General features: G+C 47.1%; 6 protein-coding genes across 9 annotated transcripts; 4 read left to right on the top strand and 2 right to left on the bottom strand.

The window, feature by feature from the left end:
• The first annotated feature begins 1,811 nt into the window (after positions 1-1,811).
• Positions 1,812-6,178, top strand: LOC128271387 (diphosphoinositol polyphosphate phosphohydrolase 1). 4 transcript variants are annotated; one of them, XM_053008880.1, is made up of 4 exons: positions 1,812-2,865; positions 4,482-4,629; positions 4,741-4,896; positions 5,021-6,178. In XM_053008880.1, exons 2-4 carry the CDS (start codon positions 4,531-4,533, stop codon positions 5,462-5,464), a joined length of 699 nt encoding a protein of 232 aa, XP_052864840.1. In that variant the 5' UTR covers positions 1,812-2,865; positions 4,482-4,530; the 3' UTR covers positions 5,465-6,178. The 4 variants fall into 4 exon arrangements, with proteins under 4 accessions (XP_052864840.1, XP_052864842.1, XP_052864839.1 ...); XM_053008882.1 differs by having other exon boundaries at positions 1,812-2,450; XM_053008879.1 differs by lacking the exon at positions 1,812-2,865 and adding an exon at positions 4,256-4,396.
• Positions 6,179-7,373: 1,195 nt separating this feature from the next.
• Positions 7,374-9,263, top strand: LOC128269687 (E3 ubiquitin-protein ligase rnf146). The gene is made up of 3 exons (XM_053007074.1): positions 7,374-7,473; positions 7,574-7,665; positions 7,740-9,263. Exons 1-3 carry the CDS (start codon positions 7,374-7,376, stop codon positions 8,538-8,540), a joined length of 993 nt encoding a protein of 330 aa, XP_052863034.1. The 3' UTR covers positions 8,541-9,263.
• A 143-nt stretch (positions 9,264-9,406) lies between these two features.
• Positions 9,407-10,909, bottom strand: LOC128269686 (tRNA pseudouridine synthase-like 1). The gene is made up of 5 exons (XM_053007073.1): positions 10,832-10,909; positions 10,613-10,741; positions 10,242-10,547; positions 9,912-10,167; positions 9,407-9,816 (listed from the first exon to the last, which is right to left on the bottom strand). The coding sequence occupies exons 1-5, from the start codon at positions 10,876-10,878 to the stop codon at positions 9,547-9,549; spliced, it is 1,008 nt and encodes a 335-aa protein (XP_052863033.1). The 5' UTR covers positions 10,879-10,909; the 3' UTR covers positions 9,407-9,546.
• A 376-nt stretch (positions 10,910-11,285) lies between these two features.
• LOC128273517 (tRNA (adenine(58)-N(1))-methyltransferase non-catalytic subunit TRM6) lies at positions 11,286-12,758 on the bottom strand. Its single transcript, XM_053011498.1, has 2 exons — positions 12,688-12,758; positions 11,286-12,631 (listed from the first exon to the last, which is right to left on the bottom strand). Exon 2 carries the CDS (start codon positions 12,615-12,617, stop codon positions 11,286-11,288), a length of 1,332 nt encoding a protein of 443 aa, XP_052867458.1. The 5' UTR covers positions 12,618-12,631; positions 12,688-12,758.
• A 150-nt stretch (positions 12,759-12,908) lies between these two features.
• LOC128272181 (PHD finger-like domain-containing protein 5A) lies at positions 12,909-13,465 on the top strand. The gene is made up of 3 exons (XM_053009935.1): positions 12,909-12,989; positions 13,058-13,248; positions 13,325-13,465. Exons 1-3 carry the CDS (start codon positions 12,938-12,940, stop codon positions 13,409-13,411), a joined length of 330 nt encoding a protein of 109 aa, XP_052865895.1. The 5' UTR covers positions 12,909-12,937; the 3' UTR covers positions 13,412-13,465.
• Positions 13,466-13,572: 107 nt separating this feature from the next.
• On the top strand, positions 13,573-14,714 carry LOC128273624 (uncharacterized). Its single transcript, XM_053011638.1, has 4 exons — positions 13,573-13,950; positions 14,024-14,088; positions 14,162-14,384; positions 14,455-14,714. The coding sequence occupies exons 1-4, from the start codon at positions 13,891-13,893 to the stop codon at positions 14,632-14,634; spliced, it is 528 nt and encodes a 175-aa protein (XP_052867598.1). The 5' UTR covers positions 13,573-13,890; the 3' UTR covers positions 14,635-14,714.
• Positions 14,715-14,768: the final 54 nt, after the last annotated feature.

The following is a 14,768-nucleotide window of genomic DNA, read 5'->3' on the forward strand; positions in this document are numbered from 1 at the left end:
AGCAGCAAGGTGACATTTGATGAGTGTGCCAGGCAATTAACGTGCTGTACGGCGTCCGTCCAAAAATGTCTGCCAACGAACCGACCGGTGCCCGTCGGTCGGTGCACCCACACGGTGCTCGGTTCGGCTCCGTATGGCCCCAAAGTGTCCATCCAAGCTGCGCCGTGCGGGTCGCTGCGATAGATGCACTTGTAAACATATTTTCGATGCAATTAATCCAACCGCCAAACGGCCGCTGGCCCCAGCGCCCACGAATGGGTGATATTAAAACGCCACAAAAATTGACATTCAGTCGTTTCGGTCGGCGAGCCGGAGCACACCCGCCGTCGCCGCCGCCCTGATAAACTTATAATTAACACTCCATACCTTCCAGGACCTGGGCCCCTGTGAAGACTGACGCTTTTCGTCGATTTCGTCTGTCCCCGGCAGCGGGGACAATCTTTCACAGTCCCGCGCACCCGTTATGCGCTACGGCAGGCGCATAATTATGCAAACACGCATGACGCACTCTCTAAAGTCTTAATGTTCGGACGGCCAGCACCCGGCGACGCGATGGTGATGATGATGATGATGGGCGGTGCCGCTCTGGAGTGGATGAAATCACACGGCTCATAGTGCTCGCGAGCTAAACATCGAATACATCGAACTCGCACGTCGCTTCCGTCGTTGCTGTACCAACTGTACCTGTCACGGCCGCTGTCTGCCCGATTCCTAGCACCGGCGGTGGGAGGACGATCGGGCCGAGCCTACCCTGACCTTAACCAAGACACCAGCGAAACCTCCGACGGTCGGGAGACGAGCGAAGGTGTCCGATTTAATTAGAAAATAAATAAACTAGCCGCCTGGCAGCGGGCGGCTGGGGGTTTGTAATGTCACTTAATTACATTGCGAACGCAATCGTAACATAATTCACGTTAAATTGCTGATTTTAAATGTCTCATTTAAGACCAAATGCGTAGCTAGTGGCTGCTAATGTGGCGTTCTGGGAGCGGGCGAGAGTTCCACGAGAGTCTGCGCGACCGTCACGCACCGTTAGCCGGCGCAGCGATTATCCACGCCACCGTCAAGGCAAGTGGAGCGGTGAAGAAATGGATGGCGGTGGATAGAACGATGTGCTGTGCGAAGGGAAGCCCACCACCCAGCATGCTTAGGGTAGGATTTATGAAACGGCGCACGGTGAGACACATCCGATATGCGGTGGAGGCGCCTGGTTGCTGTCGAGGACGCAAAAAACTAACACAAACAGATCAATTCTGCATCCGACGCACCGTTTTGTTCTGCCGGAACTGAAGCGCGATAAACATTTGGTTTTTGTTACAAATTAGAATTTAATTAAACTGTTTGTTTCTTCCTCTTTTGTTACGAGATCTTTTTTCATTCACTTAAAGAAAATAGACCACAATCACGGACAGCTAAAACGAAAGGAGTATGAAAAACACCTACCACTGCATTGGTGCAGTATTGGCTCACTTCCATACGTTTATATTTCTTTCGAGTGACATGAACTAGAAAACTTTATTGTGTTACAATTTTGGCGCCTCCATCGTCCCATTGTGCCAACGGAAACCGCATGCAATCCACGAACTTGCCTGCAACTGCTCGACTAGAGTGCTGGCATTTGAAACTCCGACAGCCACGCGCGCCACAACGGCTTTTTTGCAAATCCAACCGATTCGAGCACAGCAGCGAACAAAACTGCTCGACTTACGCACGCTGGCTAGAAATTCGCCAATCCGCCAACTGTCAAACTTGACACTTTCGTTTTCTACTTTTGCGTTTTTTTTTTGTGCGTGCAGCCTCAGAGCACTGTGTCGACGTCCAAATTATTATCGGTGGTATCCGCTGCCTTCGCCATCGTCTGTGTCTATTTTGTTAGCTCCCGGTCCACCAACCACATCCCAAACTCAACGGAGTGCTTACGTTTTGTGTGCGCGAAGACCCCCACCCCAGTGAACGCCTGTAAACGACCGGTTCCGGTTCCGGTGCCACACGAAATTTGCCGCTACGCCGCCTACTGTAAAAAAAACCCTTAACCCTTAACCTGTCCTTCAAACCGAGCAGCTGGTGGCAACACATGCAAGCTGGAAATCCGACGCAGGAAGCCATCATCCCAGAGATGAGTGCGTGGTGTTGTTGAGCTCGGACCCATTTGAACTCGGGAGTGAAACGCTCAGGACGCGCAGAAAACCTTTCGACGCCGTGGGAAAGCCAAATTCACCGTGTGCCGCAACGATGGAAGTAACCGAACCGGGTTCCTTGTGCAATCGTAGCCACCGCCTCCGCTTCACCCTCAGCTAGCTCACCTTTGGCCGTCGGCTCGGCAGGTGAACGAGGTAGTCGAGTGAGCCCGGAAGAGACGAGAAGGGAAGGACGCACCGCGACGGCGGTGACGACGACGACGGCGACGAAGACGAAGACTACGAGAAGCAAGGATCGGAACCACCGGCAACGTGCGTGCGCGAATGAATGTGGGTGTGTGTGTGTGTGTAACGCGGAAATGTGTATGTTCGTTGCGTAAAAAGTGAATGTGTGTTTGCCTGGATGTATGTGTGTGTGTGCATGTGTCTGTGTGTGTTTGTCTCTAGTGGTTCACATGTTGTGGCAGTGTGCGTGAAAAGTGCGTGTGGAGTGTTGTTGTAGAGAAACGCGAGTAGGCGAATGCTGCGGGAGCCAACAACAATCGCGAAGCATATCCAATCGAAGCTGGCCCAACGGCGCAAGGATACCGAGGAGTGAAGCACGAGCACCGCAGGAGCCGCAGGAGCAGAAGTATCGAGCTAACGGGTTGTTTTGTTTGCTCGGAATTACTTACCAACGTTCTTTTGCTGATCGCTCCGGAATTACAGAAAATTGCCGGAACGGAAGGTATGAACACATCGTTCTGCCCTTTTGCCGAGTTATTCGGCAATTACCAATGCAACAGATGATACTAGGACGGGACCGACGGGAAGGGGCCCGAAACAATCAGCGAACATGGTTGCCATGACCCCAAAAAAGAAAAGTATTACCCAAACAAATTGTACGCAATTTCCAAACGCAAGCGATGGCTACTTTGTGTCTCGGGCCGTTTGGCACCGAGCAGCGCACCTCGCCCACACTTTCGCGTGAATGTTTTTTTTTCATTTGTTATTTCTTCACGCACGTAATGAGAGGCACATGACTTGTGTTTCCCTCCATCGTGCCTGACATCGCACGCCTTTGACGACCTGTCGAAAATGGCAAATACTATTCCCGGAGCTTGACTTGACCCCGGAGACACACCATTATACGGCGGCCGGCGGCATCTTCGCAAGACTGCGCGCCGGTAAAGGGGAAACCTCATCTTGTCTTTCCCTTCCACCGCGCTTTTCCGTCCCATCAGACCCAACAAACCATAGAACAACATGCTCATAGTACGCCTAGTATCTGTTACGTTAGTAACATAGACGACGACACCCGGCATAGATGGCGGCATACGAAATGGTGTGGAATGAGCCCCACACGACACCGACGGCCAGCGACACCTGTTACACGCCGGCTGCTCTGCTGCTTGGTGGTGGTGCGGTAGCGAGCCGCGTAGAAAAACACTGATATTCTCGACGGCGTCGGATGTTTGCTTCGATTATCATCGTCCTGTCACTGGCCACGCCAGCGGCATGCGAAGCAGGCAGGACACTCGCGTTTGTCGTTGACGGACAAGCTTCATGGCCCCTGCCCCTCTCTCGGTCGTAGACGACCGCTATTGATCGAAAAGAGCGACCAAGCTCCGAGAAAGACAGAAAACGCGCACACTAGACACACGGCCCACGGTTAATGAAGATTCGGAACCTATTAAGAGTGTATTTTTGCCTCGTTTTTTTCGCCCGTTGTGGGCAGCATGGGTGCTATTTTTAGGACAGGGCGAAGAAGAAACTTCCTAATGTATGACGACCGTTACCGCTACCGCCGCGATCGCCGCCGCACCAATAGGCACCGTTAGAGCTTCTACAATGAACATAAATTAAATTTTATATTGGGGTTTACTTTTTCTATTTGTTTTCTGTGCCATTGTTTGGCACGGTTCGATCGATGTTTGGTGATCGAACGTAAAAACGGTTGTTGGTTTATGTTTGCAAACATTTTGCGACTCGTCGACTCTCCCTCTCTCTCCTTGCTGCTAACCGTATCAATCGTAGTAGTTCTCGGTTGTTATCAACAACTTTGTCGTTTCCGCCTGCTAGACGCGCGACCGCTCAACAAGGCCTCAAGGACTGGGAGTAATAAGCTTCTGGTGGTTGAAAGGGTGCAGAGAGGGCCACAAACGAGAAGGAGCGTGGTATAATTCGTTTTATGGCTGCTAGATGATTGCCGTACTTGTATTGGCAGCACAATGTCAACACATCGTCCGGGCGTCCCCCAAACGAACGATCGTGCCAATGTGTGATGTTATTAATCGCTTCTTCTTCTAGCTTTATGTTGTATGTTGCAAATACATTTATAGTTTATTTTCCTTGTCGTTTCAGAAATAAAAATATCGTCACCGAAGAGCACGCGTCTGTCACAACCGAGAAAATGGTGAAGGAGAAACCCAACTCCACCAGAATCTACGATAAGGAAGGCTACCGCCGCAGAGCAGCGTGCATATGTGTGCGATCAGAGGCCGAAGCGGAAGTAGGTTAATTTGAACGTTCTTCATTTTATAACTATCATTGCCCCGAGAATGAAGTATGCAAATTGTTGATCTCCGGTGCTTACTAATCGATAACCCTGTGCGCATTGCAGGTTTTATTAGTCACGTCGTCCAGACGACCGGAACTATGGATTGTGCCGGGCGGTGGCGTCGAGCCGGAAGAGGAAGCTTCATTGACGGCTGCCAGAGAAGTATTGGAGGAAGCCGGCGTCATGGGTGACCTTGGCCGTTGTCTTGGTATTTTTGAGGTACGCCCAACGAACGAGAGAAGTTTTCGCAACCGCAAAAATGACACCCTTATCAGCACAACCCGTGCTCCGCTTGGTATGGAGTCTGTTTTAGTCTTCTGTCCTCCTTTTCCGTCCCAAACAGAACAGCGAGCACATGCACCGTACGGAGGTGTTCGTAATGGTCGTTACGCAGGAACTGGAAGAGTGGGAAGACTCGAAAACAATCGGCCGCAAGCGCCAGTGGTTCTCGATCGAGGAAGCATTATCCCAGCTGGCGCTTCACAAGCCAACCCAGCGAACATACCTGCAGCAGCTGCGTCACTCGAAGCACCGCTGTCCCACTTCTGCACCACCAATTATCTCCGAGCACGGCGATGACGGGTCCACGCTCGAACCGACCACCGATGGGACGACTGAGGAACCGGCCACTTCCACGACACCGACGGCAAATAACAGCGGCGAAACCGAAGCGGTGGCCACCGGTGACCAGGAAGAGCAGCAGACGTCGTCGTCATCGCCAACACCCGCCGAGGGTGATGCGGAACCCACCACAGCCCCATCACCTCCACCGACTCCAAACACTTAAACCCAATCTAATGATCAACCGGAGAAGAGAATACCTTTCGTAGGCACTCGTTTTATTTCTTCATATTTTTTCCGTTTAAGCGTTTTCTACAACCATGTTTCCAGCAGTGTTTTCTGTTGTCCACATCACCAGCGCTGAAAAAAACCTGAAGCAGTTAATTTGATTATCTCGAATACCATATGGACAGCTTGTTCGTCAATATTTGTGGTTAAGATTTAACAAGCATGCAAACTGCTGATGTGTGGCATAAGTGCTCTAAGATGTTGAAAATGTTAAGATGCAATATCCCTTCTAACATGCAATACAGTGGAATTTGCCCCCTTTCTTCGTCTTGATTGAACACAAGGAACAAAGATTGAAACGAAATTGCCGTCTGAACTATGTTAAATGGATTTCGTTTCAAATGTGTTTCTAATCCCCGCCCCCGTTGGGGGGTCTAGCGCCAGCAGTATGGTTTGATACGAGATTATTAAACCACAACATCGTTTACTTGAAAGGCTTTCATCGCAAGCGCCACACGGCGAAGAGTGATAGGAGGGCACATAGTTAACGGTTAACAGCAGCATGCGACCACTGCGATATTAACTAATCCACACATAAACTGAAACACTCATAAGCATGCACTTTTCGGATCTTAAACTATAATCTTCACGCTCTCCAAGATATTGCTGATTTTGCGACCCATGAGCTTAAGAAATCTTACAGAGTAGAAACAGCACCTGCACTCGAAGCTAGGTGACTTGCTGTCCCGTAACACTAATTGAAGATTGATGCCCGCTTCATATGTATGAAGTGCCACAAATGATTCGGCAAAATCCAGTTGACAACAAAAGTATGTTCCCTAAAAAAAGAACATTTCTGCTTAATCTCCAAACTTTACACCGGAACGTGACGTGAACCGACACAATGGCGAACAATTATTATTCGAAAAAGAAAACTAACGAAACCACTCCCTCGAAAAGAAGAGCAACAAATTACGAAATACTAAAACTATAATTAATGCATGACTCGCAGTCAAACGATGGTTTTATGTTGGCCTAATGGGAACATCATTGTTTAAGGAAATCTTCTAAGTGAAAAGTTTCGGAACTGCTCGTGCAATTGTAGTAGCAGTCAAACAACAGGCAGAAAACTCCATGCAGCCGGAAGCGAAAACGTGATGAATGAGTTAATTTTGCTAAATTATACCTTTAAATACTTATACTTATGATACTTTATTATAATTTATTGATATACACACACTACATCTAGTGACTGTCCGAAACTCAGCAAAACTGTAAACGAAGAAAGACGAAAACTGGAGAAGGGAAATGTTATCATATGCAAAAGACGCGCGCAATAACATAGATAAAGATTTTTGTTCCACGCGGCAACAGTGCTCAACGCGAGCGATTTGGAAATTCACCACAAAAACTGAAAACATATGAAGGACGGACGCGTGTTTCAAATCGGTACTGGCGAATAAATTACTGGCCCCTCGTTTAAAACGTTCGGAACCCATTCGGAAACAGTGTGACTTCCCCGCGAACGGTTCTTTGCTTAACCGGGACGATCGAAAATGCATCAAATGTATTTACCTTTATTATAAAAGAGAAAACCAAACCGTTGAGCGACAACGAATACAATGTGTTTTTATGTAAAACTTCGAAAGAACGTCCACGAAACCGTGAACGCCATTACTTAAAAAAAAACTCCGACAGTCGAATTCGGACAGCCTTTGTTGTTCGCTCAGTTTTCGAGCACTTGTAATATTACGCATTTTCCAGCAGTTCGCTTTCTCATCGAGACGTCAAACCCATCTGTTCCCTGTTTTGTTGCGTACACAAGGTTGGAAATTCGCTTCCGCCATCAAGTGTTTGTAGTTTCCCAGCCACCATTGATAGCTGCGTCCAATTGGCTGTATAGGGAAATGGCTGAATCACTAGATTCAAATGCTTCAACTTCTGCCCGCTCGGATGATGGTGAAAGCGAAGAACAACCGAAAAAACCCGATACAATGACGACTAATGGTAAGATTGGTTATTTATCTTCGGAGGTCACTGACGTGCTGGGACTACTTAGGTAAAGTTCGCTTTTGTAAAACCCATCATCCCTTATTCCTTATTTCAGACACGCAACTGGAATGTCCGGTGTGCTTACAAACGTGCGTGCACCCCGTTCGGCTGCCGTGTGGCCACATCTTTTGCTTCCTCTGTGTAAAGGTACCTTCAATTTGCAAAATTGCCTCTCTGTTCAGCAAATGCCGATTGACATCATTATTTTTATTCGTGCATAGGGTGTGGCATTTAAAAACCTCCGCTGTGCACTCTGTCGATGTGATATTCCGCTGACCTACCTTGACCACCCGCAGCTCGTAAATGGCGTTGAGGAGATCGAACGGGCGGCTACTAGCTCTTCGGAAACAAATCAGTACCAGTGGTACTATGAGGGTCGTAACGGGTGGTGGCAGTACGACGAGCGCACTAGCCAAGAGCTGGAGGAAGCTTACGCATCGTTTGAAAAGAGTTGCAAGATTCTCGTTGCCGGCTTTGTGTACATCGTCAACTTTGAGCACAAATGCCAAATCCGGCAGAACGATTATTCGCGCATTCGACGTGTCAAGCGCGACCTAGTGACGATTCCGAAAAAAGGAGTCGCCGGGTTGCGGCTCGAAACCGTCGCGACACAGCCACCCATCAGTACGTCCGACGTACACGAGCTGTCTTCCGCTCTTATGGAAATGAATCTCAATGAAGGAGCTTCCACTTCCGCGGCTGCAGAAACCATGCCCTCGCAAGTACGTGATTCCGCGGTTGATGAGATCGTCGAAACGGCAGATAACATTAGTCAACCGGAAGGGGAAAACACGGGGATTGCTGAACCAGATGAGCTGAACCTTCACACTACTGACACAAGCTTTAGCATTAATAGCAGTACCAGCAGTAGCAGCGATGATGACGAAGACGAGAGGCTCAGTGATCGGGACAACTTACGACCCGAGCAAGGTCACAATTTGATCGATCTCAGCCGCCCCGCGTACGCTAACGAGGCGGAAGATGAGGACGGCCGTGACGATGAGAATTTACTCATACTGTAAAGGTGACAATTTTACACTCAGTGTCGAGAAAGGAAAAGCGTAGCATTCCCTGCGGACACCATTTGCACCGTTAGGGGAGATTAAGGTTTTATTCGTACACTCTTTACCGCATATGCAACTGGTAGTGATAAGCAGCCGTTCCAGGCAGTAAAGAGCCAAATGATACGTGAAAAGAAATTCATTATGGCGAACGAGGAACTACTTATGGTCAAATATGTTCAATGATTTTAATGAAATTTCATTCAATTTTGCAATATGTCGTGTAATGATCGTTTTGTTATTCATTTTTTTGTTAAAAAACTAATTTAATTATACTGCATTCTGGTACTATCATTAACATTAATTTGGTGACTTTGTCAATGAAAATAAAAATAACTGTAATTCCTATTCTTGGTAGACTAAGAAAGCGACAATGAAAAGGCCTGCGAACTATACTCATTGTATTCAGATTACGAGCTGAAAAAAAAGCTTCTATCATAAGGTCTATATGCGCTGCTCCAGTTGCTTTAGTTGCCGAATAAAGCCCACGTTCGGCTGCACGCAAGGACGTTTGCTTTTAACCGCTCCGAACGCCTGCAGAAAGGATTGATCACACTGCAGCATCAGATAGCCGATAACGATGGCAGGTGATCGCGAAACACCCGCATTGCAGTGCACAAGCACGCGTCCTCGTTGCTCCCAACACTCATGGATGAAAGCATTAGACGCCACAAGTACCTCCCGTAAGCAAGTTTCCGGTAGATCCAGACAGTCGACAAACTTTCCATGTACCTTCAGAGCTTCTCTTTCACTGTCGTTTTCGCATAAAGCAGGCATTTCTATACCAACGCTCAGCACGTGGGTAATTCCGTACTTTTGAAGTACCTCTAAGCGAACGCAATCCTGTGACCCGAGGTAGAGGAACTCGCGCACGATGCACGCTGGCACCTGATCCGGGCTAGTATCCACGATAAACCCGAGTCGGGGTGGTGCATCTATCTCGAGACCGTGCCGAAAGATCTTCCGGCTACCGTCCATATACGTAACCGTGGTTTCCGTTCGCTGCAAGTCCGTCTTGCGGTTGCGCAACTGTTCGAGAAAGCTGCTCATGTTCCGGACCAAAACTAAGATCTTTCGGATCGTAATCTACGCGACAAAGGTACAGTCCGTGGGCTGGCGCGACGACAACGTTGGAGCACCACGAATTTTGCGAAGGAACAGTCAGCATGTGGTAAACATCTCTCTCACTAATACGTCCTTCTGCAGCCGCGGTCCATGCGCCTACCATACGGCGAACCTGAACAGATGAAAAAGGAAAGCCTGTATGTAGTAAAGCTGTATTGAGCCACGTCTTGGTCGTCTTAGTTTTTGCACGAGCGAGCCTCGGCTCACCTGTCGGTACAGAAAAGAGCGGCCACGGATATACACATCCCAATAGTCATACAATCGTTCCGCTAGTTCGCGATTACACCCAGATGCCGTCGATTGTCCCCGGCCAACAGTAATGCTCTCAATGCTGCGCACCGAGTGCATCGCTTCCCGTTGGCGAGGATTTCCCCGTGCAACGGCCATAAAGGTCCGAAAATCGTGCATTCCTGCGAACGTTCGTGCAACGCGTTCAAATGTTCCAATATCGAACCGAGGATGTCTGCAAGCAAGCGGTAGGTGGACGGGTCCATTAAGTAATCGCACACCAGAGCGCGGCCAACAAAAGTAATTTACCCAATAAAGAAGCACCGATCGTGTTCCTCGATGGGAATGAATTGCGTGTGAGGATGTTGATTGTGGTCATGAAACTCGGGTTTCAGCACCGCCACCCGGTAAAGATAGGTGCGTGATTTGGCGCAGATTCGCGCGTGAAACGTATCTGGAACATGCACTGTGCTGAGGATACGCAACGAGATAGCGTCGCGTTCGAAAGTACGGTTGAGAACTTTGGTAATTTTGTCCTCATCGTACGGTTTGCCATTCGGCCGCTGTAGGTCGACGTGAACTGTGTTGTGGAAGGCATGAACTCCCGTGTCCGTACTGCAAACAAAGCATCGCCGATAGTCGTAAATTTGCACGATGGCAGATCTTGATCCTCTACTTACCGACTAGAAAGCTTTAACGTTGGTACGTTCACAGGCCTTAACTTGAGCAGTGCTTCCTCAATAACTCCTTGTACGGTGTGCGGATCTTGAAACTGACCCACCGTTTTGTCGATCGTTCGTTGAATCCCACTGCAAATCCAACACAGAGTATCACACCGAAGAGCTTCGCAAGATAATGTCTTGCAGCCTGGTGAGCTGACAATTGAATGGTAATCTTACCGAAACCGGGAACCAATGTACGAAAGATTGATTAAGTAACGATTCATTGGCAAATGCAAGGTCGAAGAAGTATCTTTACTACCGGTTTCGATGAGGAAAACAAATTCCAAGTCTTGTTGACACCCGCTGCACCACAGTGGGACAATATTGAAACCTATTGCGGTCAAAAATTTGTGTGTTCAACAACGTAGCCTCATGTAATCATACATAGTAATTTGTTCCTTGTTCCGACACTTACATAATTTTTCTGGACTTGTGACACCAATTTTCTAGACTAGACTCAGAGTTCGACATGTTTTTTTCTTAATCTTAGAAGAACGGACTGGGCCGTATTTATTCGACACGCTTATTCGGACCAGAAATGAAATTCTACTCAAATCTTCGACTTTCCGGTTGTGGTTTATTCGTAAGAATATGCAAATATTGTTTGAAAATTTAAAAAAGTAATCGATTTCTATCCAATCGTATACCCCGTCAGGAGGTATCCGCCGCACCCGGACATTGTGACATCTGGATGGGTACGATTTGGTAGTATCTGATACTGTCTCAGCCAATTGGACGTAATGCGCAGATACGTGACGGCAGCTTCCGCTTTCATCTCCACGTAGCACTCTGTGAGGATCTCTCTCGACGTACTGAAGATCACGATGGGCCGACTGGCCTTTACGAACGGTAGCAGTGCCTTTAAAATACTGTACGGATGTTCCTTCGCGACAATTACGAGGGAATCAAACTTTTCCTTCATGATTTCAGCAGCCGCTTCATTTTCAACTTCCCACGACTGCTTTTGCTTTTCTTCCAACTTCAGTTGCTTTGCTTCCGGTTCGAATCCTTCGTTAGTTTCCACCAATTTGCGCTTGGCGGTACCGTTGTCGGTCTCAGAATTTTCGACAGGCTCCGCTACGTTGCTAACGGTTTCATTATCATTTTTCTCCTGCGATTCGACATTTCCATTTCCAGCTTTTAGCACGGTATCGTCGTCCTGATAGTAATTCCGCAAAACGGAGTAGATGTTCACCGAAACGCAGCGCTTCTGCTGGTCGGCAGGGAAATCCATCGCCAACAGTGCTTGCTTTTGGGCTACATTGCCCGGATGACAATGGACCAGTTTCGCAGTACTTGCTGTGCCGATCGAGTTCAAAAGAGCGGCTGGTAGTAAGCCATTGGTTCCCGATTCGTACAGTAGATAATTGCCAACACTGCACACACCACTGTACGAAACAATTTGCGACAGCGTATCAAAACGTACACCAAGCACTTTCTCGGGATCCAGCCGCCAATAGACATCGGCCAGCAGCCGAATCGAAGGTCGGCGCAACGTTACGTATTCGAAATACTTTTTTTCTTTTCGCTTGAGATATTTTTCCTGTGAGTACTCTGTTTTCGTGGCGAAACTTTTCGAATTTTCCACTAGCTTTCCGATCACCTCCGACGAAGATTCGCACTCTTCGCGTAGCTTTAAAATTTCGTCCGTCGACAATGTCTGTGACTGCCGATCATCAACGATGTTCCGATTATCGCTTCCACTTTCCTTGATCAACAACTCCTTCAGGTTGCGTATTTCAGACGGCGTCGAAAGTGGGTCCAGAGTGTAAAGACGCTTACCACGTTCCTGCTTCGGTACCAAATGGAACGTCGTATTGTAAGGCTGATTTTCTGCTAGCCGTAGCTCGATCTGATCTTTACCCAGGTTCACGATCGTATTGAGGTTGCCGAACTTTAGCAGCTTTGTATACTTTTGACGCTGGACTATCACATAGTCACCGACTTTTATCATTTCGGTCATGATGAGGACGTCGTCTGTGAAATATAAAATTCTTAGCAGTGGGTCATTCGTTGTGGCTGTTTCAAACTACCTGCGGTTTTCGGATATGCGGACACAGAATTTATTGATATGCCTACCAACAAAGCTTCCTAGAACATTTCCACATGTGGGATTTCCAAACACCGGCACTTTGATGAATTGTCAAACGTCAAAGTAGTTTGACGTTCGATTTACCGGTTTAAGCAAAACGTCAAACATTTTTATGAAGCAAAAGAAAACTAATTGCAAACTGTAAACAAACAAAACGCGCTTTCTCGTGCTCGATTTTCGCTGTACGCACAATGGCCAAGCATCATCCAGATCTGATATTTTGCCGGAAACAACCGGGCGTCGGTAGGTTCTGAAATATTTAATACGTTTGACCAAAAACGAAACCCACGCTCACGCTCTTTTCTTTCCAGCTATTGGACGGTTGTGTGAAAAATGCGACGGAAAGTGTGTCATCTGCGATTCGTATGTCCGGCCATGCACTTTGGTAAGAATTTGTGATGAGTGCAACTACGGTTCGTACCAGGGTCGATGCGTCATTTGCGGCGGTCCAGGCGTATCTGATGCATACTACTGTAAAGAGTGTACGATTCAGGAAAAAGACGTAAGTCATATATGCCGGATTATCGGAAATCAAAATGGAACCAACATGCTAATTTGTCTCATTTCCCTTCCAACAGCGCGACGGATGCCCAAAGATTGTGAATCTTGGCAGCTCAAAGACTGATCTATTCTATGAACGAAAAAAATACGGTTTCAAACGATAGGGGTAGAATAGCATACTTTCAAGCTTAAGCTAAGATTCACCAATAATAAATAATCAGAAACAGCTATTTGCGGCACCTATGCTACCATGTCTTGTACTTCCTCCTTCTTCTCATTGAGTGTGCCAGTCCGCGGTATAAAGGCGTCGGTGTTCGATGAAAATTGAAGTACTTTTCGTTATTGCCACGTGTTACCTAGAGGATCTTATCACTCCTCCAACAAGCAGATAGAAATCAATTAGAGTGTCTGCCACTATCTAGAGCAATGTTCTGTGTCTTATCGATACAGATGATCGTCATTTCAATTTTTCTCCTCTTTCGATTGACGGATTGGCTCCACACAAAAAACGGTTTCCGACAGGCTAGTAGTTCTTCCACCAAGTTCGTTACAATTGACATACACTTGTGGTAGGATGGAGCTTAATATTTAAATAAAATAAAATCATTTTTGCATTTCAGACCAATTGGTGTGTTTTTTTGAAATGCTGTCTGGAGCAGAGTTTGTGCTTTCACCCATTGGCGTGACAAAAATAGTATCATTGGTAAGAACAGTTGAAGCATAGTAAATTGTAAAGAATTTCCTTTTTTCGATTAAAGTGTGGCACTATTGTTTAGCTATGCATGGTCATTGCCGGGATGATTTTCATCACTGCCGGCGATTGCAGCGAATCAAAAGTTTGGTGAGTACTGCATGAAGGTAGCTAGAAACTATCTAACTGCTAAAACCTAATAGTGCCATTTAAATAATACCAGGGCGGCCACTTATATCACGGTTACCACCGGAAGCGCTGTATTCACGATGGTTTCCTACTCCTGCTACGCATTGGATTTAGTAAAGTCTGAAACGAGCCTAAAAACACAACACATCACGGTGTTGGCGATATCTTACGTCGTTTTCTTTATCTTGCTCATCGTTTCCGTTATTACAATGACTCAATGCTCACATTCGCTGCAGGCCATTCAAAAAGTTCCTGAAGTAATAGACAGAAAGATGAACAACACACTTTCAAGATAAAAACTTACGTTCAAACTACTTTTACTTCAAGCCTCTTACCATAGTGGCCGCCGTGCTTTTGGCCCTCTGTGGCACGGTTTTATTTCTTCGCTGGCGTGCAACTGTGCAACCGGAAGATCCCCAAGAACTGACCAACACCGAAAGACGCAGGACCGAGAGTCAATTCGAAGACCATCAAATAACCCTCCCGCGGAAGTCAGTCATGGTGTAACTCTTTATATTTAATAAGTAAATTTGTATTTAACATCAGCTCAAATCAAGAACAATGGCTTCATCGCGCACCACCTAAAACTCGTACATTTTGTTTTCATTCCATACTGATAGAAGTATCCGATATACCCAGGT

The sequence above is a fragment of the Anopheles cruzii genome, chromosome 3 (genome assembly GCF_943734635.1).
Source record: "Anopheles cruzii chromosome 3, idAnoCruzAS_RS32_06, whole genome shotgun sequence".
NCBI lineage: Eukaryota > Metazoa > Arthropoda > Insecta > Diptera > Culicidae > Anopheles > Anopheles cruzii.

Coding starts and splice junctions, on each gene's coding strand:
- LOC128271387 (XM_053008879.1), top strand. CDS start 4,320: ATGATTGCCGTACTTGTATTGGCAGCACAATGTCAACACATCGTCCGG. Junction 4,397..4,481: donor AAACGAACGATCGTGCCAAT/GTGTGATGTTAT, acceptor TTGTCGTTTCAG/AAATAAAAATATCGTCACCG. Junction 4,897..5,020: donor GTTGTCTTGGTATTTTTGAG/GTACGCCCAACG, acceptor CGTCCCAAACAG/AACAGCGAGCACATGCACCG.
- LOC128269687 (XM_053007074.1), top strand. CDS start 7,374: ATGGCTGAATCACTAGATTCAAATGCTTCAACTTCTGCCCGCTCGGAT. Junction 7,474..7,573: donor CGATACAATGACGACTAATG/GTAAGATTGGTT, acceptor TCCTTATTTCAG/ACACGCAACTGGAATGTCCG. Junction 7,666..7,739: donor TTTGCTTCCTCTGTGTAAAG/GTACCTTCAATT, acceptor ATTCGTGCATAG/GGTGTGGCATTTAAAAACCT.
- LOC128269686 (XM_053007073.1), bottom strand. CDS start 10,878: ATGAATCGTTACTTAATCAATCTTTCGTACATTGGTTCCCGGTTTCG. Junction 10,548..10,612: donor ACGTTAAAGCTTTCTAGTCG/GTAAGTAGAGGA, acceptor CTTTGTTTGCAG/TACGGACACGGGAGTTCATG. Junction 9,817..9,911: donor GCTCTTTTCTGTACCGACAG/GTGAGCCGAGGC, acceptor TCATCTGTTCAG/GTTCGCCGTATGGTAGGCGC.
- LOC128273517 (XM_053011498.1), bottom strand. CDS start 12,617: ATGACCGAAATGATAAAAGTCGGTGACTATGTGATAGTCCAGCGTCAA.
- LOC128272181 (XM_053009935.1), top strand. CDS start 12,938: ATGGCCAAGCATCATCCAGATCTGATATTTTGCCGGAAACAACCGGGC. Junction 12,990..13,057: donor CCGGAAACAACCGGGCGTCG/GTAGGTTCTGAA, acceptor TTTTCTTTCCAG/CTATTGGACGGTTGTGTGAA. Junction 13,249..13,324: donor GTACGATTCAGGAAAAAGAC/GTAAGTCATATA, acceptor CCCTTCCAACAG/CGCGACGGATGCCCAAAGAT.
- LOC128273624 (XM_053011638.1), top strand. CDS start 13,891: ATGCTGTCTGGAGCAGAGTTTGTGCTTTCACCCATTGGCGTGACAAAA. Junction 13,951..14,023: donor TGACAAAAATAGTATCATTG/GTAAGAACAGTT, acceptor ACTATTGTTTAG/CTATGCATGGTCATTGCCGG. Junction 14,385..14,454: donor CCATTCAAAAAGTTCCTGAA/GTAATAGACAGA, acceptor TTTTACTTCAAG/CCTCTTACCATAGTGGCCGC.